Here is a 21,464-nt window from a genome sequence, read left to right as displayed (position 1 = left end):
AACTACTTACTGTTAGTGATGTCTGACTATGGATTATAGTTTCCAAGCCAAGCTCTTTTCGTGATAGGAAGGAAACAGCCTAATATCTGAGAGCACTTAAGTCCACACTGTTGTTATGTTCCACACTTTGGATTGTGGGAATATTGAGAGATCCGGAATCGGGGAAGATTAGGACGAAAGGAAAAGCTGAAGGTCTGGAGGTGGACTTGGGAAGTCCCAAGCATTGCGTCATCTCGAAACAACACCAGTCGAGGACTTGAGTCCTGCCTCGGTACCTTGGTGGTCTTGCCTGTTTAAAACCAAAGCTGTGGGCTCTGTGTCCCTCCCAGTGTTGTTAGACTCTCCCACCAGCCCTGGCCCAGGAATTCCTGGATTATGGGAGTTGTGCTCCAGCGAGATCTGTAGGGCCACAGTTTCCCCAGCCCTGGTTCAAACCCATCTGGATAACTACATTTTGCGTTTGGGCTAAAAAGTCCTTAAAACTTCTCTCCAGGCTCCTATGCTGTCCCTTCACTTCCAGAACATGGCTCCTTGCACAAATGCCTTTTGGCATCTCCATTTTGTCCTCAACCAGCAGGAGTACGCCCAAATGGGAAGACATCTATTTCCCCATTCCTCCTCCTATTTATTTATATTTCATCCCCTCTCTCCCCTCACTCATCCATCTGTGGAACGTTCTCCCTCAGGAGGTTGTGGGTTCTCTTTCCTTGGAGGCTTTTAAGCAGAGGTTGGATGGCCATCCGTCATGTATGATTTAGTTGAGATTCCTGCATCGCTGGGGGTTGGACTAGATGACCCCAGGGTCCCTTCCTACTCTACAATTCTATGATCCGCATCCAAATGCCTGCACTGGTGAGCCAGCTTCAGGCAGTCCACATGGCCCTCCTCAAGGAAGTAAATAGTGTGAACAAGCATACCCATTCCCTTAAGGAGCATGTGTTTGCTCCTGCATGCTGCTAGCCATGCCTCCTGGGTCCTATATAAGCTGGCTGTTTGGGGCTGGTTTTGCTGGAGGTGGGGCGATGTGATTTTTGCTTTCCTCCTTGCCTTTGAAGCTCATCCTCTGTTGGCACAAGCCAGGATCATCGTCTCAGCTTCAAAGTTAAAAGGATCTTGTGTTGGTTGGTTGCCCAGTTGTGCTGTCGGTTGCATTCTCCGCATTACCAAGGAAACTGTTGCCTAAGGCTTGTGCCCACAGCAGGTTCCCAGCAAATTTGTGCGAGGTGGAAGAATAAGAGTGGAAATGAGCTCACCCAGCTGCATGCCTCCTATTAGGCAAGGAACAATAAACATCGCCCACGCACAACAGTCATGATGCAGACAACAGGAGGGTCTTTCCTATTGTGTCTTTCCACCCAGTGATCATCCACCTGTTGGATATCGGCTCAGACGGCTAGGAAATAAATCCTTTAAAAATAATGGTGCCTTTTCAACAAAAATGACCATCGCCATGCACAATGCCCCATAACCAGCTAGATCTACAGACCTTGTTCTTGCTGTTAGCCAGGGGTGTCAGAGACTAGATGTTGCAAAAGAGCGATCCCTGGCAGTTCTCTTTTAAATTGGATAGTTGGCTGCATGTTGCATCTGCCTCTAGTCGAAAGTGGCATCCAGTAAAATGCTGGCGCCGTGCATTTTACAAAGGCAAATGGAGGTGTTTTTATTTAACCCAAAGTGCTATTAGTGCCCCAAGGAGATGGGTATCTCTAGGAATGCCCAGAGTTTGTGCTTGGCTCTGTTTCCTGCTGATTTGTTTATTAAATTTATATACCACCCTTCATCCAAAGATCCCAGAATGGTTCACAAGATGAAAATACAGGATAAAATTTCCTACAAATTTCCTTCCTCCCATGTACAAAAGGTGCCCCACAAATCTGTAAAGGCCTCCTTTGAGCAGAGGACGCCTTTGCATGAATGAAATAGGCTGGCATGCCTACATGTATGGGAAACTGAAGAAACTGTTTGCATGAATGGAGGCCAAGATTTTGATGAGATGAGCACACCACTCGTGTGAGCAGGGCAGGCTCTATCATTGGGCATAACAAGTCAGCAATCGCTGGGGGCAGCAGCAAGGTGTTGGAGAACGAGGCTCTTGTGTGTCGTGTGACACCCCCAGCAACCCTCCTGCTACCCTCAGATGCTTCACCTATATTGTTAGGATGCAGGATTCAGCTGCTGGTCCTGTTAGCATCCCCCTGGTGTTGGGGACAGGGGGTGGCATATTGTCCCTTGCTTCAGGTAGCAAAAACGTCTTGGGTCAGCTCTGTTTGTAAGGGCGCTCGCCAGCAGCAACCTCTGTTAGGCGGGGCTCCCTTTTACCCTTCCGCTTTCATAGCAGCCATTTAGCCACTGACCTCTCGTGCTAACCAGCTAATGGATGTGTCTCTAGACTAGGAACACCCACCCTGCCAGCTGTTGGCTGGTGCCCTTTGAGACTGGTTGGGTGGGAGGTAGGGAGGCCAACAGCAGGTGGAGCTAGAGAGTCGAACAGCAGGTGCAGGCAGGGCTAATGAGAGGCAGAGCTAACCAATTTTGCCCCCATCCTACAAGGGGGCAACACTGAAATTAAAGAGGAAGACGACAACAGGCAATACCACTCGCCTGGGCTGTGCATAAGGCAAGGGGCTGGCTGAGGTTACACTGAGATTGGTGGGGCAGTGCCCCAGTTTCCCTAACAGGCCAGCTGCTCCCTCTCAGAGGATATTGTACGACCGACTATCCCATAACTGACAGCCGACTCTCTTCTCTTTTCCCTCTCCCCTTCCCTTTCCTTCTAGAGATGCCCTGTATCCAAACCCAATATGGGACCTTGCTTCAGAGCGGAGGCCCCTGTGAGCGTTACCCAGCGGACCTCTTGACCCCCGAGCTTGGCAAACCCACCATGGACCTGGTTAACACAGAGATCACTGCTGCTGCCACCTCTCTGCCCAGCTTCAGCACCTTCATGGACAATTACACCGGCGAATTCGACGCTTTCCTCTACCAGATCCCAGCCGCCAACCCCACGGCCGCCTCCTTCAAGCTGGAGGATTTCCAAGTGTACGGCTGCTACCCCGGCTCCTTCAGCAGCCAGCTGGACGAGACGATGTCCTCCAGCGGCTCGGACTATTACGGCAGCCCCTGCTCTGTCCCTTCCCCTTCCACGCCAAGCTACCAGACTTCCCAGGGGCCATCTTGGGAGAACTCCTTTGGGGCCTATTCCCCCACGCACGCCTACGAGGGCATGAGGCCTTGGGCGTCGGCGGCAATGGAGCCTCCCAAAAGTAGTTCCGCCCAGCCCTCCTACTTCTCCTTCGGCCCCTCGGCTCACAGCCCCGGGGTCCCTCCGCAGAGCCCCTTGAAGATGCAGCCGCCCACCCACCAGCACTTGGTGGACGGAGACGTCTTCTCTCTTCCACAACCTTCCTCGTCGGTCAGCTTTTCCCCTTTGCCGCTCAGCCAGGCCTCACCGGTCCTGGACGGCTCCGGCTTAATGGACAGTTCGCTCTCGCCAAGCAAGGCGCGCAGCCCGGGGTCCAACGAGGGGCGCTGTGCCGTGTGCGGAGACAACGCCTCGTGCCAACACTATGGTGTCCGGACCTGCGAAGGCTGCAAGGGGTTTTTCAAGGTAAGAAGAACAGCTTTCTGGCTCGCCCTGAGAACATTCTCATGTGCTGGTGGTGGTGTTTTTCAAGCTATATCTATGTTTAATGCACTGTACTATCCCTCCCCAAAGGATTCTGGGAATTGTAGCTTGCTAAGGGTGCTGGGAAAAGCTCTGTGAAAGAGTAAACTATAGTTCCCATGATGCTTTTTCTTTTAAAAAAGGGAGAGTCATGTGCTTTAAATGTATGGGGCGTGCTTCTGTGTGCTGGATGCCGCTAGGAAAGGCATTCCAGTCCTCCATGTGTCTCTAGAGGCAGTGCAAAGCATGCTGGGACATTTTGGAGGAGGAGGAGGAGGAGGAGAGAGGGAGGAAGCCTCTTCTGTTGACTGCTACAGGGATGAGTCATCGGACCTTTCTCTGGCCTCTCCAAATAAAGGAGGTCTTTGTGAGAGCTCTCTGTCCCCTCACAGGGGTAGGTGGCAAGAGCATTTTTGGAAGGTTGGAGATGAGCTTTCTGCAGGCTAAGGGACCTTTAGGAAGCCCTCCGTCTCTCTGAAAAGTTCGCATTTGTTCCATCTAGTAACTTTCCACAATTAAACCCACAACAGCTAGGAATGGGGTTGTTTCCTGGAGTGCAGAATTCCTTTCTGCTGCAAGCAACAGCCTGCACACATCTCCACAAGTAAATAGACCAGAGCAGGCATGGGTGGGAGGGGGGCCTGTGGCCCTCCAGAAGTTGTGGGACTCCAACTTCGATTGGCCCCAGCCAGCCTGGCTGAATGGTCAAAGGGATGATGGGAGTTGTAGTCCAACAATATCTTGAGGGCCATATGCTACTTGTCCCTGGACTAGGCCCTGGATCTTAGCTGAAAGTTCAGGGAGATCCTTAAGTAGCCAAGCAGTCTCTATGTATTAAGCCCTTAGTATTGATCTCCTGGAAGGGACGCGGGTGGCGCTGTGGGTTAAACCACAGAGCCTAGGACTTGCCGATCAGAAGGTCGGTGGTTCGAATCCCCGTGACGGGGTGAGCTCCCGTTGCTCAGTCCCTGTTCCTGCCAACCTAGCAGTTCGAAAGCACGTCAAAGTGCAAGTAGATAAATAGGTACCGCTCCAGCAGGAAGGTAAACGGCGTTTTCATGCGCTGCTCTGGTTCACCAGAAGCGGCTTAGTCATGCTGGCCACATGACCTGGAAGCTGTACGCCGGCTCCCTCGGCCAATAAAGCGAGATGAGCGCTGCAACCCCAGAGTCGGCCACGACTGGACCTAATGGTCAGCAGTCCCTTTACCTTTACCTTTATTGATCTCCTGGCCAAGAAAGACCCACCCTGAGTCCACTTCTGAGAATACAGAGGGGAATTCTGAGAACTTCCTCCTCCCTACAAATCTTCTGAGATTGTCCCTGAGAGGGGGCAATGACAATAAAGATATTATTATTATTATTATTATTATTATTATTATTATTATTATTATTCTCCTCGCTGGAGTTAAGTTGATTTAATATATGTATTCTGCTTATAATATATAATAGAACCATAGAGTTGGAAGGGACCCTGAGGAACATCAAGTCTTACCCCCTGCTACGTAGCTGTCCCATACAGGGTTCGAACCTGCAGCCTTGGCATTATCAGCACCATGCTCTAACAACAAACACTGCAATCGCTAAACAACAAGAACAAATTAATCAAACACAGTAGCGTATAGATCACTCTTTCCCAACCTTTGGTCTCCAGCTGTTTTTGTACTACAACTCCCATCATCCCTAGCTATCAAGACCACTGTTCAGGAATGATGGGAACTGTAGTCCAAAAGCAGCTGGAGACCCAAGGTTGGGAAACTGGTATAGACCAAGCAACAACAAATTAATGAAAACAATTTAATTGGATTAACTGTATTAACTCTGGAGTAAGTGCCTGTGGCCAGGAGAAGACTGGTCTACTAACAGCACAACCCTCCTCCCCATTTCCTAACGTTCCCACTTCTACTGTAGTTTTGGAAAATTATAAACATATACATTTAGAAGCTTGGAGGTGATAAACTTCAGGACATAAAACTTCAATGACAGAGGAGTACGGAGGTGGTTAGTGAAAAAAAGCAGATCTTGCAAACCAAACCAAGAGGGCTTTCTGGCGATTCCCTCACTGTGAGAAGCCAAGTTACAGGGAACCAGGCAGAGGGCCTTCTTGGTAGTGGCACCCGCGCTGTGGAACACCCTTCTGCCAGATGTCAAAGAGAAGAACAACTACCAGACTTTTAGAAGACATCTGAAGGCACCCTGTTTAGGGAAGCTTTTCATGTTTAACAGACCACTGTATTTTAATATTTTGTTGGAGGCTGCCCAGAGTGGCTGGGGAAACCCAGCCAGATGGGCGGGGTATAAATAATAAATTATTATTATTATTACTATTTATTATTGACCCTGGCATTTTCTACAAGAGAGGCAGTGCCTGAACACCCTCCTGTAAGTCTAGGTACTTAAAAGCAGCAAATGTGCCTAAGGGTATGTCTGTACTACAAACCTGTTTTGTTTAGCACCACTTGAAGTCTCGTGGCTCCTTCCACGGGACCCGTAGCTTTGTGAAGACGCTGCAAAGTCAGTTTGTTTGTTTGTTTGTTTGTTTAACCCTTATATGCCAAAATGGCTTCTGAGTCGATTTACAACTATGGAATCCGTTACAAAATCTATGCATAATTAAATTACACAGAACATTGCAGCATCTGTCATTAAAATGTACAATAAATCAAGGCAGTTAAAAAGCACGGTAATCAAAACACAGCTGAAACAATAAGGTCAAGTTCAGGGAAATGCGTCCCTGAGCAAATGGGTCTGCAGGATCCGTCGGAATGCCAATACTGATGGGGCCTCTCATATCTCGGCAAGGAGGGTATTCCGCAACACTGGTGCCACAAGGATAAAGCCCGTCTCCACGTTACCACAAGCTAATAATCATCTGGCCGTGGCAAAACTTAACCGGGTTCCATTTGCTGATCACAATGTCCTTACTGGGCAGTGGAGAAGAAGAAATTCCATATGAGATTCTTAGCTTGCCTCCCCATTGCACCCAAAGCGACGGAATAGCTGTGATACCAACTTGTTTGTGGGTAGACATGGCCTCATGCCAATTGTCAAACGGCCAGATCTCCAAATCTGCAAAGCTGTGGGTGGGCGGCTGGGGACTTTTTGAATCCTGAAACTTCCTGAGCTAATTCTCTTGGCCAAACTTGAATGGCGGGGGGGGGGGGGGGGATCCATGTTGTCTCTGTCACTTTGAAGCAGCCATGTGACCTGTTGCTTGTAGTTCAGGTACTTTACTCCTGTAAAATAGCCAGGAGGAGGAGGAGGTGGCGGCATAGTAAATGCTTGTTTACTTACAAGATTTTTATAATTTTTGGCTAGGCGTGCAGCAGACCCAACATGCAGCTGCTTCAAAATGCTCAGATTTCTACCCAGAGTTGTTTGATTTGGATTTTGAACGGCCCCATTTGGGGTGTGTGACTTTCTAACTTGCCCCACGACTGAGAGCTTCAAATATTATTATTATTATTATTAATTTTTATTTATACCCTGCCCTCCCCAGCCAAGGGCGGCCTCAGGGCGGCTAACAAGCAATAATAAAAACAAGTTGAATGAATACAACTTAAAAACAAGATTAAAATACAACATTAAAATACGAAAACATTAAAATATTAAAATATTAAATATTAAAATATTAAAATATTAAAATGCAGCCTCATCACAGGAGGAGAAAGGAAAAAGAGAAAAGAAAGAGGGAGAGGGAATCAAATTGGTTCCTAGCCAAAGGCCAGGCGGAACAACTCTGTCTTACAGGCCCTGCGGAAAGAAATCAGATCCTGCAGGGCCCTGGTCTCATGAGGCAGAGCATTCCGCCAGGCTGGAGCCAGTGTTGAGAAGGCCCTGGCTCTGGTTGAGGCTAATCTAACTTCCTTAGGGCCTTAGGGACCTCTAGGGTGCTGCTATATATGCACCCGCTGGAGTTTCTGGGACAGCTTCAAGGGCAGCCCCACGTAGAGCGAATTACAGTAGTCAAGCCTGGAGGTGACCTTCGCATGGATCACTGTGGCCAGGTCAGGGCGGGAAAGGTAAGGGATGCGGCTGCTCAGACCTGCCCCCTTTTTAATGCATATTGCATTAAACTGTTCTCCAGTTGCATGAAGGCAGAAAGACCCAGATCTTATGCATAGCAAACAAAGACCTTTCAGACTTTTAGCGGCTGAGGTGAGCCCAAGTGCAGATCTTGGAGAGAGGGACGCTTCGGTTTCTTTGACGTCAGGCCTGCTCAGTGCCATTTCCATCTTTCATCACCCCATTTCTGTGGCATTATGGTAACAGTAATTATTATTATTATTATTATTATTATTATTATTATTTTATTTATTTATTTATTTATTTATTTATTTGTACCCCACCCATCTGGCTGGGTTTCCCCAGCCACTCTGGGCGGCTTCCACAGAAACCAAAAATACACTAAAATATCACACATTAAAAACTTAAGGGCTGCCTTAAGATGACTTCTGAATGTAAGGTAGTTGTTTATCACTTTGACATCTGCTGGAAGGGCGTTCCACAGGGCGGGCGCCACTACCGAGAAGGCCCTCTGCCTGGTTCCCTGTAGCTTTGCTTCTCGCAATGAGGGAACCGCCAGAAGGCCCTCGGTGCTGGACCTCAGTGTCCGGGCAGAACAATGGGGGTGGAGACGCTCCTTCAGATATACTGGGCCGAGGCCGTTTAGGGCTTTAAATGTCAGCAGCAACACTTTGAATTGTGCTCGGAAACGTACTGGGAGCCAATGTAGGTCTTTCAAGATGCGGAAATGTGAAGGCACAGCTGTGTCTGGAAGGTGCGGCCGCCCTCAGGTGGCATACGATTTCTGTCGTACTTTTGTGAAACTGGAAACAGCAGGGTTGTAGGAACACTGCAATAAATAAACAGGCCTTTTGTCTTTCTCGACACTGAGCTTGGAGATGCCCCATGTGTTTTTGTGCATGCGTGTGATGAGTCCTAAATGTCCCCGCTGCTGTTCTATCTCCCGCAGCGCACTGTACAGAAGAACGCCAAATACATTTGCTTAGCCAATAAAGACTGCCCTGTGGACAAGCGGAGGAGAAACCGGTGCCAGTTTTGTCGTTTCCAGAAGTGCCTTGCTGTGGGAATGGTCAAAGAAGGTAAGAGACGTCCCTGTTTGTTGAGTTTGATGTGCAGGTTAAAGTGTTAATAAGATCAGGGGTTTAATCGGCTTGTGGCCTGTGTTATTTGCCCAAGGCAAGCACCTTAATGCGTTTGGTCTTCGCAATCACTCGCAGATTTAAATCTCATTTTACAGTCATCAACGTCCATTGAAGCAGTCAGGAAAATCTGCTCTTTAGCAGTGAATTGTCAGAAGGATTAAGGGGTGATTAGGTTCTGTGCTGATGTGATCTGTGCCATATTTTGGCTGGGTGTACTAGATAACAACAGTCTGCTGGTGTCATTGCCTCGCTCTGCCCAGCGAGATCTACATAAAGGGGTTTGGGGCCTTTTAAGTGTGGGGTCAGGAGCATAATTATTCAGAGCAAAGAGCCAATGAGAGAGTACGTGTAAATGACTTAGCATGAGGGGAAGAGAAGCAACTCTTGTCGCAAGCTTCCTTTGACTGTCCAAGACAGGCATGTGGAACCTGCAGCCCTCCAGATGCTGTGGGACTCCAACTCCCATCAGCACCCAGCCAGCTTGGCCAGTGGTCAGAGGTGATGGGAGCTGTAGTTCAGTAGCATAGAGAGAGATCACCCACTTAATACAAGTACAGTGGTACCTTGGGTTACATACGCTTCAGGTTACAGACTCCGCTAACCCAGAAATAGTACGTCGGGTTAAGAACTTTGCTTCAGGATGAGAACAGAAATTGTGCGGCGGCAGCGGGAGGCCCCATTAGCTAAAGTGGTGCTCCAAGTTAAGAACAGTTTCAGGTTAAGAACGGATCTCCAGAATGAATTAAGTTCTTAACCAGAGGTACCACTGTATCGCCTTCTGCACTTCTGTTGTGCAGTTGTGAAATACAATGGTACCTCAGGTTAAAAACACCTCAGGTTCCAAACACTTCGAGTTACAGACTCCGCTAACCCAGAAGTAGTACCTTGGGTTAAGAACTTTGCCCCAGGACGGTAACAGAAATTGTGCAGCGGTGGGAGGCCCCATTAGCTAAAGTGGTACCTCAGGTTAAGAATGGTTTCAGGTTATGAACAGACCTCCGGAACGAATTAAGTTTGTAACCAGAGGTACCACTGTACAGAATACCGGTGTGGCTAAACCCCAACCCGCCATCTTGTGAAACGTACCTAGCATACGGCAATTAGACCAATGCCTGCTCCACTTTGGCTGGGATCCAAATTCCATCCTGCGATTAAAACCTTCCTAAGCCCCACGGTTAGTCCTGTCGATAGTTCCCGCACGTCTCTGCTCCCAACCTCTCTGAATGTGTGTCTTTTTTCACTTCCTCCTTCCCTCAGTGGTGCGGACGGACAGCTTGAAAGGCCGGCGTGGTCGTTTGCCCTCCAAACCCAAGCAAACTCAAGATACTTCTCCGGTCAGCCTCATCTCCTCTCTTGTGAGAGCGCACATAGATTCCATACCCAGCGCAACAAAGCTTGATTATTCCAAGGTACTTACTAATCTGCGTTCCTACAGTCTGTGGCACTCGTGGCTGACTTGGGGCGGGGGGGGGCGGGGAGAGTGTGCCAGGCAGATAAACAAAACACACTTGTACTTTGTTCCTTGTGGGGTGCCCCAAATGGTCCCGTGGCAGGCTGAAATGCCCTGAAATAATTGTGCCGTTTTAAGTGCCTAGGTAGTCTAACATGCCATGGAATGACTTGGAGCAAAGGGCTAGGCAATTTAGCAGGGCAAAGCCCTTCCCAACAGATGCCACAGGTCCTGTTAGTGGAACATGCCTGAGCTGAGGGGGGGTGTTTTTGGATACACCTTCCAGCCCCAAATCAGCTGCCTAGACACTTGAAATGGCTCATGAGCATAGAATACACTACAGCGGGGTAGGACAGCTGGGGGGAGGGAGGAATCACACCTAGCAAACAATCCACCCCTTTGGTTTCAGATAGAATGTGGGTAAAGGTAAAGGGTAAAGGGACCCCTGACCATTAGGCCCAGTTGTGACCGACTCTGGGGTTGCGGCTCTCATCTCGCTTTATTGGCCGAGGGAGCCGGCGTACAGCTTCCGGGTCATGTGGCCAGCATGACTAAGCCACTTCTGGTGAACCAGAGCAGCGCACAGAAACACTGTTTACCTTCCCGCCTGAGCGGTACCTATTTATCTACTTGCACTTTGACGTGCTTTCGAACTGCTAGGTTGGCAGGAGCAGGGACCGAGCAACAGGAGCTCACCCCGTCGTGGGGATTCGAACCACCAGCCTTCTGATTGGCAAGTCCTAGGCTCCATGATTTAACCCACAGCGCCACCCGCGTCCCTCAGAAGGTGGGTAAAGGAGTCTAAAAAGCCCAGGACACAAATTTTCACAACCCTCTAGCTGTTATTGGGGGGTGTGCGCTCTGGTTTCTGTCACAGTGTTCCGTTGTGCCAGAAGCGGTTTAGTCATGCTGGCCACATGACCCAAAAAGCTGCCTGTGGACAAACGCCAGCTCCCTTGGCCTGAAAGCGAGATGAGTGTCACAACCCCATAGTCACCTTTGACTGGACTTAACCGTCCAAGGGTCCTTTACCTTTTACCTTTACCTTACCAGTAGTAATGTATTTCATGTTAACTCTGGAAGTATATACAGTGGTACCTCGGATTACATACGCTTCAGGTTACAGACTCCGCTAACCCAGAAATAGTACCTCGGGTTAAGAACTTTGCTTCAGGATGAGAACAGAAATCGTGTGGTGGCGGTGCAGCAGCAGCAGGAGGCCCCATTAGCTAAAGTGGTGCTTCAGGTTAAGAACAGTTTCAGGTTAAGAACGGACCTCCAGAACGAATTAAGTACGTAACCAGAGGTACCACTGTACTCAATTCTGACCAAACTAAGCCTACTGGTGTATATTTTGCTCTAGGGCAGTCTAGTTTGGTCAGAAACAAGTATACACTTTCAGAGTTAACACTAAATACATTGCTTCCGGTAAATGAGCCACCATAGCTGCGGGAGGTCCTTGAAAATCTGTGTCCTGGGCTTTTTAGACTCGTCTACCCATGTGCTTAGGACTTGCCGATCAGAAGGTTGGCGGTTCGAATCCCCACAACGGGGTGAGCTCCCGTTGCTCGGTCCTAGCTCCTGCCCACCTAGCAGTTCAAAAGCACATCAAAGTGCAAGTAGATAAATAGGTAGCGCTCTGGCGGGAAGGTAAACGGCGTTTCCATGCACTGCTCTGGTTCGCCAGAAGCGGTTTAATCATGCTGGCCACATGACCTGGAAGTTGTACGCCGGCTCCCTTGGCCAATAAAGCGAGATGAGCGCCGCAACCCCAGAGTCGGTCACGACTGGACCTAATGGTCAGTCGTCCCTTTACCTTTACCTTTACCCATGTGCTATCTGAAACCCGAGGGGCGCAATGGTTGCCAAGATGGCATTGTTTTCAGCTCTCCTATGCCGTTATTAGTAATCTCTGGCTTGAGAATGCATTATTTGGCCATTCAAATGAGAGTCTTGAGCACATCAGTTTTGATTCCTCTCTATCAGCGCTAGCAATGAGAATGTCATTGTGCTGGTGGTAGTGTCTACACTCCTGCCCGTCTCTCCACCCCTTCCCAAAATAAAATGAGTGTGTTAACAGAGGCGGGGGCCATGAGCTGGTTTGTGTCTGCTCTTCAACCTTTTTGCTTGTTTTCTCCCCTCCCCAGTTCCAGGAATCTGTCTCCTACCAGTTTGAGAAGGAGGACTGTGTCGACGTGCAGCAGTTCTACGACCTGTTGACAGGCTCGATGGACGTCATCCGGAAATGGGCGGAGAAGATCCAGGGCTTCCTAGAGCTTCCGAAAGAGGATCAAGACCTGCTTCTGGAATCTGCTTTTTTGGAGCTCTTCATTCTCCGGCTAGCGTACAGGTAAACATGCAGCAGCAGGGCTGTCATACGAAACCTACAGTGATCCGCTTAGCCTCTAAATTTGGGGCAAGCTCAGTAGGTCACCTCGTATCGGGTTGCAGGGACGGTGGCAGTATGGCAAAATAAAACAAACAGATGCAAGAGGAGAAGGGAATCTTCCATATATAGACCCAGGGCCCTTGAATTGAACATTATGGGGCCTTTAAACATCTGATAGGAACGCGGGTGGCACTGTAGGTTAAACCACAGAGCCTAGGACTTGCCGATCAGAAGGTCGGCGGTTCGAATCCCCGCGACAGGGTGAGTTCCCATTGCTCGGTCCCTGCTCCTGCCAACCTAGCAGTTTGAAAGCACATTAAAGTGCAAGGAGATAAATAGGTGGGAAGGTAAATGGCATTTCCATGCGCTGCTCTGGTTCACCAGAAGCGGCTTAGTCATGCTGGCCACATGACCCAGAAGCTGTACGCTGGCTCCCTCGGCCAATAAAGCGAGATGAGCGCCGCAACCCCAGAGTGGGCCACGACTGGACCTAATGGTCAGGGGTCCCTTTACCTTTTTAGACATCTGATAGGGGACGCTGTGAGCAAAGGAAGCCTTTGTTTACAGTCTCTCCTTCCTTACTCTGGAAGGAAAGGGCTTCTGTGTGTCATGCTGGGACAAGGGAATGGTGGGAGAGAGAAGACCACAGGTGCTGTTTTTGCCCCAAAGTAGGTGTGTGTGTGTGTGGGAGAGCCCAGTGGGAGCGGACATGGCTTTCACAGCCAGTTCAGGAGGCTCCTCGGCTCAATACCTCTGTCTGGAACAAATTCTGTGACCCTGGGATTCCAAGTTCCAGTGAAGCAGCAGCGTTTGGGATGAGCTCCAACTGCCCAGTCCAAGCCAACATTGCCCAGCAAACTCCCAATGGCTTGCCCCACTGGCTGTGTGCCCTTCTCTCCAGGGGCCGAAACACACTGTCCAAGTTTCAACTCAAACCGTGCTCTCTCTCTTGCAGGTCCAAGCCAGAAGAAGGCAAGCTGATATTTTGCAATGGGTTGGTGCTCCATCGGATGCAGTGTGTCCGAGGCTTTGGAGAGTGGATCGACTCCATCATCGAGTTCTCCCAGAGCCTCCACCGCATGAACATCGATGTGCCCTCCTTCTCCTGCCTCGCAGCGCTTGTCATCATCACAGGTAGGCCCGACGCCCACAGCACGGGGGTGGTTCTCCGGGGGACACGGGTGAGGCTGCGGAAAGCGCAGGTTGATAGGCAGGAACGAGGAAGCATCGGATCTCTGGAAGGGAGGTGCTTAAGGCTGCCAATCAGTTTGTGACATCTCTGGGTGCCTTCAGAGAAAGGGATAGATCAGATTTACTTGCTCTGGGAGGGACGCGGGTGGCATTGTGGGTTAAACCACAGAGCCTAGGACTTGCCGGTCAGAAGGTCGGCAGTTCGAATCCCCGTGACGGGGTGAGCTCCTGTTGCTCGGTCCCTGCTCCTGCCAACCTAGCAGTCAAAGTACAAGTAGATAAATAGGTACCACTCCAGCGGGAAGGTAAACGGCATTTCTGTGTGCTGCTCTGGTTCACCAGAAGTGGCTTAGTCATGCTGGCCACATGACCCGGAAGCTGTACGCCAGCTCCCTCGGCCAATAAAGCGAAATGAGCATCACAACCCCAGAGTCAGCCACGACTGGACCTAATGGTCAGGGGTCCCTTTACCTTTACCTTTATTTGCTCTGGGAGGGGGGGGTCCAGCAATATCTGGAAGGCACCGCTGCTCCAGTCCTGATGGCCCAGCCCAGTCGTGGCTTGGTGAGGGAGGAAGCCTGTCGTGGGGGCGCCCGGTTGTGCCCCCTTGCGCCCTTTCAACAATCTGGGCCCGGAGACACACTCCTCCTGGTCCTCCCCATGCTACGTCCCTGGCACCTGGGTAGCATGGAAAACCGTGAGATACGCATTGGACCCTGGGGAGCCCAACATGTCTGATTGCATCAGGGAGAATAATAAATAATAATATTTTTTTATTTACACCCCCCCCTTCCTGGTTCAGAAAACCGGGCTCAGGGCAGCTAACAACAAATTTAAAACACTTATTGATGCAACAAAAAACAGCATAAAATACAGTATAAAACGTGAATAGCAATAACTTCAGAATTCAAAAATCAATTTGAGGGGAAATCCATCCAATAAACATTAGGTGATCACCAGGGCTAGCTGGCTAAATTAGTCCTATTTGGGCCAGCAAGGAGACCAGGGGAGAATTAGCTGTGGGATCCCAGAGCAGGTCATCTTCGTAAAAAGGGGAGAGGGAGGGAAGGAAGGGGAATAAAAGATCAGGCTAAGTTCAAATTGAAAGCCAGGCGGAATAGCTCTGTCTTACAGGCCCTGCGGAAGGAAGTTGAATCCTGCATGGCCCTGGTCTCATGGGACAGAGCATTCCACCAGGTCGGAGCCATCACTGAGAAGGCCCTGGCCCTAGTGGAGGATAGTCTGACTTCATTAGGGCCCGGGACCTCCAAACTATGGTTATTTAAGGTCCTCTGCGGGGATACCAGGAGAAGTCCTTGGTTCGCTCTCGTGTTTAACAGCTCCTTCCCTGTTCTTTTCTTGCTGCTGCCATCTCCTCCTCCTCTCCGCCGTCTCCAAACCAGACCGCCATGGGTTAAAAGAGCCAAAGAAGGTTGAAGACCTCCAGAACCGCATTGTCAGCTGCCTTAAAGACCACGTGACTTCCACCACCAACGAGCAGCTCCACCCGAACTGTCTCTCCAAGCTGCTGGGCAAACTCCCCGAACTCCGCACCCTTTGCACTCAAGGGCTCCAGCGCATCTTCTACCTGAAGCTTGAGGATCTGGTCCCCCCGCCGCCCATTGTGGACAAAATATTCATGGACACGCTGCCTTTCTGAAGACTCCGAAAGAAGGAAGGAAGGAAGTTGCCGTGAATCAGTGGTTCTTCCTGTTTGGGGGGGAGGGTGGCTTTATATATATATATATATTTTTTGGGGGGGTGGCAGATGGACAGAAACTGGCAGAGGGGATTTCCTTGCCACCCCCTCACCTGGAGGGGAGTTTGCAGGGACATTTTTCTCCCCCAGAGACATTACAGAGGATGTTTAAAATTTTTAAGCCTAATGGTCAGAAGATGAAGGCCACTAGCGTTATCATGTCCCCACACACCCCTTTCTCCTTTCGTCCACCCTTTTTGATCTTGGAGTTTAGTGGGACATTGCTCTCCTTCTCTCTTCCTCCTCTTCCTCTCTCTGAACTTCGGACAACTTTTTTGGGAGTTTGTGTTCTTCTTTTTTTAACCTTGTGGGGAGTGTGGGGGGGGGGGAATATCCCGGTGTGCCTTCTAGGGTTACATGCACAATATCCCTAAATAATGCTGCCTTTCCCATGTAACCTGCCAACGGCTCCACACGTGCAATGCGACGCCTAAATTCCATACAGTTGCACAGATCAGCTTTGTGTAATACATGTGGAATATGTTGGTGTTTTGTGTTTTTTGTTTGTTTTTCAATAGTCAAAGGCTGGTTAGGGATTTAAAAAAAAAGAAAAAAAGAATTGCCTTCTCTTACTTTATCCACGTTCCTGGCCCTGGCGAAGAATTCCCTCTCAAGTATGGGAACTGGATGAGGTTCTTTGTTTTTAGTTTTTCCAACTCCCTTCCGTAAAAGCTGCTTGCAATCTTGAACTCGGTGCAACTTGGGGGAAGTGGCAGTCCAGTTTTGCCGTAAGTAAGCACATATCCCTCAGATAGCTTGTTCTTCCCACCTGCCACTTCGTCAGGGGCGGCCAAGTTTTGTCGGATGGTGTTTTTGTGTTCTTTTTTCGTGTGTAAAAGTTGTATATAAGAGGATCGGCACGTTGGCTTTGTAAATACAGATGAATGGATGATTGAATGAATGGCAGAGGAGGGAAAGCGGGGGGGGGGGGGCTCTTCTGTATGAGCCGCTGAGAAATGTGCTTCGCCCTAAACTTGCAGGACACCTTCTGCCTTTCTGTGTATATAACTTTGTATTGTAAAGTCTGCCAAACTTTTTTTTTTTTTGACATTTATATTTGTCTATCCCTCCTTTCCAATTTCCAGTATGTGACTTTTTTCCAATTATTAATATATATTTAATATATTGAATTAAAAAAAAAAACCCTGAGTAAGATGTACTTCTAATCCGACTTTGTTTCTTTGCTTGATCGTGAGACGTGCATGCCGGTGTAAACCGAGCTGTTTGAAACGGGAATTTCCTTTTAAAATGAGACAGTCTCTTTCTGGGTTTCCTGTCCTAGCTTACCTTAACTTGAAAGGTTAAAGCGGGAGTCAGGCACTGCCTCCCTATGACGTGGGCACTTTTGTGTCGCCGTCTTTCCTAGTCAAACGGGTTTTGTGAAACATAAGCTGCTGCTTTTCACAAAGCGTTTAGACCATTGTCCACTTAGCCCAACAGCTCTGCAGCTTCTCTCCCAGCTCTCTCTTGGAGAAGATGACTGGGATCGAACCTGGAGATTTAATGTACCGTATTTTTCGCTCTATAGGACGCACTTTTTCCCCTCCAAAAATTAAGGGGAAATGTGTGTGCATCCTATGGAGCGAATGCAGGCTCCTTGGCTTCAGCGATAGCAATGCGAAGCCTCCGAAGCGCAGGGGGAGTGCTCCCTCCGCGCTCCGGAGGCTTCGCGTTGCTTTCGCTGAAGCCTGGAGGGCGAGAAGGGTCGTGTGCACCGACCCCTCTTGCTCTCCAGGCTTCAGGGATAGCTGTCTGAAGCCTGCAGAGCACAGCGCGAGTTCTTGCTGCGCTCCGGAGGCTTCGGGTTCCTTTCGCTGAAGCCGGGAGAGCAAGACTCTCCCGGCTTCAGCAGAGAGGGAGACCTATGCAGCGCCCCCTCAGCCAAGCGGGAGAAGAAATAGAAGGGGCTCCGTTTCTCCTGCCGCTTCGCTAACGGGGCGCTGAGCAGAGAGGGGGAGAATTTTTTTTTTCTTGTTCTCCCCCTCTAAAACAAGGTACATCCTATGGTCGGGTGCATCCTATAGAGCGAAAAATACGGTATGTAAACCTATGTGCCCCTATCCCTGAGCTATGACCCCAAAGTCGTCGTACCAGCAGTAAAAATGCCAGGTGCGTTCACTCCCCCAAGCAGGAATCTCTCGCTGTCTTCAGCCTAAGCAGCTGCTCTTAATGAAAATATAAATATGATTACTTTAAAAAGGGGTATTCGCTCATTTTGCACAAATCTGATAAAATGATAGAACTTGCCAACTTTGAGGTGGTTGATATCTCCATCCTTAAGCAAGCAAACTTTGATCACTTTGAGAAGTAACACTGTACACATTCTGCTTAAGAGGTTTTGAAAATCATAGAATCGGAGAGTTGGAAGGGACAAGTCATCTTGTCCAATCCCTAGCATACAAACACCCATGACAGATGGCCTCCCAATCTCTGCTTAAAAGCCCCCACAAGGGAGTCCATTCCACTGTCAAACAGCTCTTGCTGTCAGAAAGTCCTTCCTGATGTTTAGTCAGAATCTCTTTTCTTGTAACTTGAAGCCATTGGTTTGATTCCTACCCTCCAGAGCAGGAGAAAACAAGCTTCCGCCATCTTCCACGTGGCAGCCCTTGAGATATTATGAAGATTGCTATCATGTCTCCTCTCAGTCTCCTCTTTTCCAGGATAAAGATACCCAGCTCCCTCATAGGTCTTGGTTTCCAGGCCCTTGATCATCTTGGTTGCCCTCCTCTGCACACTTTCCAGCTTGAAAAGGCAATCAAAAAGCACAGAGGGAATGTATTTCATATTGTTCATGTATCTATCCTGTGAATTGAGACGCAAAGTTCCACTGTCTAATGGGAGCCATTGGTATGTGACAAGCTTTCTGTCCTGAAGTAGAAACAGTGCTGAAAATGGGAGACAACATTGCGTATACTGTAAGAAGAGAATGGGGCCAGGAGATCTGTGACCTGGAAACTCACTCCTCACGGATAAGTTCTCTTGAAAGAAACATTTGAGAGAAAGAGAGAGAGAGATTCATGCCCTATTTGGATATGACAGTTTTCTGCATCCCCTGGTTAAATACTGCAGGATGCAACCACAAGCTGCCACAGAAGACAGGCCCCTTATCCACCAGTTTTTCTCACTCTCTGCGTTGCCTCTTTTTCATTCTGGCCAGAGGGCCGTTTCAAACACCACAAGACGACCCCTACAAATTTAATAGATAATAATAATGCCATCAACTGTGTGCAGCTGGGAAACAACCCATGTGTAGATATTCACCTCAATTACCTCACATGTAAGCAAGCCCTAAAGGATCTTCACTGGCTCCCAGTATGTTTCCGAGCACAATTCAAAGTGCTGCTGACCTTTAAAGCACTAAACGGCCTCGGCCAGTGTATCTGAAGGAGCGTCTCCTCCCCCATCGTTCTGCCAGGACACAGAGGTCCAGCTCCGAGGGTCTTCTGGCGGTTCCCTCACTGTGAGAAGTGAGGTTACAGGAAACCAGGCAGAGGGCCTTCTCGGCGGTGGCGCCTTTATTATGGAATGCCCTCCCATCAGATGTCAAACAGATAAACAATTATTTCACTTTTAGAAGTTATCTGAAGGCAGCTCTGTATCAGGAGGTTATGAACGTTTGACGTTTTTGATCCTGTTTTTATTTGTGCTGGAAGCCACCCAGAGTGGCGGATATGCAGAGTATACATAATAAAACTACAGTGGTACCTTGGTTCTCGAACGTAATCCATTCCGGAAGTCCGTTCAACTTCCAAAACATTTGAAAACCAAGGTGCGTCTTCTGATTGTCGCAGGTGCCCTGGAAACAATAGCCGACAACCACATTGAATGTTCAGCTTCCAAAAAGCATTGGAAAACCAGAACACACACTTCCAGGTTTTCGTTACAGGTAGGTAGCCGTGTTGGTCTGCCATAGCCGAAACAAAATAATAAAATTCCTTCCAGTAGCACCTTAGAGACCAACTAAGTTAGTTATTGGTATGAGCTTTTGTGTGCATTCTGAAGAAGTGTGCATGCACACGAAAGCTCATACTAATACTGTAACTAACGTAAAGGTAAAGGGAGCCCTGACCATTAGGTCCAGTCGTGGCCGACTCTGGAGTTGCGGCACTCATCTCGCTTTATTGGCTGAGGGAGCCGGAGTACAGCTTCCGGGTCATGTGGCCAGCATGACTAAGCCGCTTTTGGCGAACCAGAGCAGTGCACGGAAACGCCGTTTACTTTCCCGCTGGAGCAGTACCTATTTATCTACTTGCACTTTGACGGGCTTTCGAACTGCTAGGTTGGCAGGAGCGCGGACAGAACAACGGGAGCTCACTCCGTCGTAGGGATTCAAACCGCTAACCTTCTGATGGCAAGTTCTAGGCTCTGTGGTTTAACCCACAGCGCCACCCGCCTCCCTTAATAACTAACTTAGTTGGTCTCTAAGGTGCTACTGGAAGGAATTTTTTTATTTTGTTCCAGGTTTTCAGCGTTCAGGAGCTGAAATGTTCAAGTACCAAGGTGTTCAAGAACCAAGTTTCCACTGTATTATTACTATTATTATTTGGCCATACAATCTCGACTGCAGGCTGTTTCTAAGGCAGAATGATTTCTGTGTAGGGATGCCATTGCATTCTCAGAGTAGTTTTGAGGAACCACCCTTCCAAGTGTCTCCTCCAAGCCTGCCCCTCCTATTTCATGGGTGGGGTTCAAGGCCTGGCACTGATGTGGCTTGCCCCGTGTTCCCTGCCAAGCCCCACTCGGCACCACCTGTGGTGCGGATTAAGAAGGGGCTATTTGGGTGGCAGAGATAAGCTTGGCATTTGTCAGCTCAGTGGGGGCTCTCCCCCCCCCACCTCCCATCAGCCCGTTGATAGCAACAGATCATACACCGTAGGGTTCCCCTCCCTTTAGGCAAGGCCCGTGTTCCACCAACTGGAATGTTTAGCCTACAAGATGCATCTAAACAGCTGTTCTGCATCACACCAATGGTGAACCCATGCCCAGGACCCAGCCTGCAAAGAGGGCTGGCTTCGGAAAGCATTGGCATAACACAGAGAATTTTTTTATAATTAATATTTTAATGGAAAAAATAATAATTATCAAGAAATAACGTGATACAGAGAAAAAATATGGGAGGTGAACAAATATGTATATAAGGAAGAGAGAGAGAAACAATATGCAAAAATGCAATGTAATATACTCCCATAAATTCTTAAATACAGTGGTACCTCGGGTTACAGACAGTTCAGGTTACAGAAACCCAGAAATAGTACCTCGGGTTAAGAACTTTACTTCAGGATGAGAACAGAAATCGTGGTGCGACAGCAGCGGGAGGCCCCATTAGTTAAGTGGTGCTTCAGGTTAAGAACAGTTTCAGGTTAAGAACGGACCGCCAGAACGAATTAAGTTCTTAACCCGAGGTATCACTGTAGATTGATATAGTGTTTCCTAATGCGTATGTAGATGTTAATAGCCTACTACATTCGGCACAAACTCATTCCAAACATTGTCATCTGTATCCAAACAAAGTCTACACCTGTAAGCACTCGGTTCATAAGTTGTCATATTGTCGGCCCATGGATTAAAGGGGATCATATGTTTAATTCTTCCAGTTCATCAGTCTCTCTTGGCCACCATTAGGGCACGTGGAATCAATTGTGGTTGCCCCATTGTTAATTTCCATACAATAGGTATATAGTTCAAAAGAATACACTCCTCTGAAAGATTTGACTTTTTTTGCAGTCATAGTTGCACAGCCCAGCATTATCTCCCAGAATTTGGTTAAGTGTAAAACACTATACAAGCATATGTTTCAGGGAAGCCACATGTCACTGCCACATCTCCAACACAGAGTTATCTTAG

At 48.7% G+C, this 21,464-nt stretch overlaps 2 protein-coding genes across 4 annotated transcripts in view; both read left to right on the top strand.

The window, feature by feature from the left end:
* ACVRL1 (activin A receptor like type 1) overlaps positions 1-11,623 on the top strand; it is a 261,538-nt gene extending 249,915 nt beyond the window's left edge. The window contains exon 11 of the transcript XR_013836026.1: positions 11,401-11,623. The gene's annotated coding sequence lies outside the window, so the exon portion shown is untranslated. The remainder of the gene's footprint in view (positions 1-11,400) is intronic.
* NR4A1 (nuclear receptor subfamily 4 group A member 1) overlaps positions 1-16,773 on the top strand; it is a 41,629-nt gene extending 24,856 nt beyond the window's left edge. For all 3 annotated transcript variants that reach the window (XM_079966385.1, XM_079966386.1, XM_079966387.1), the window contains exons 2-7: positions 2,778-3,607; positions 8,639-8,768; positions 10,089-10,240; positions 12,429-12,631; positions 13,626-13,804; positions 15,265-16,773. In XM_079966385.1, coding sequence (XP_079822511.1) covers positions 2,778-3,607; positions 8,639-8,768; positions 10,089-10,240; positions 12,429-12,631; positions 13,626-13,804; positions 15,265-15,521 — 1,751 coding nt within the window. In that variant the 3' untranslated portion in view covers positions 15,522-16,773. The remainder of the gene's footprint in view (positions 1-2,777; positions 3,608-8,638; positions 8,769-10,088; positions 10,241-12,428; positions 12,632-13,625; positions 13,805-15,264) is intronic.
* Positions 16,774-21,464: the final 4,691 nt, after the last annotated feature.

The sequence above is a fragment of the Podarcis cretensis genome, assembly GCF_951804945.1.
Source record: "Podarcis cretensis genome assembly, chromosome: 2".
Taxonomy (NCBI): Eukaryota; Metazoa; Chordata; class Lepidosauria; order Squamata; family Lacertidae; genus Podarcis; species Podarcis cretensis.
This window is presented reverse-complemented; position numbering and strand designations above follow the sequence as displayed.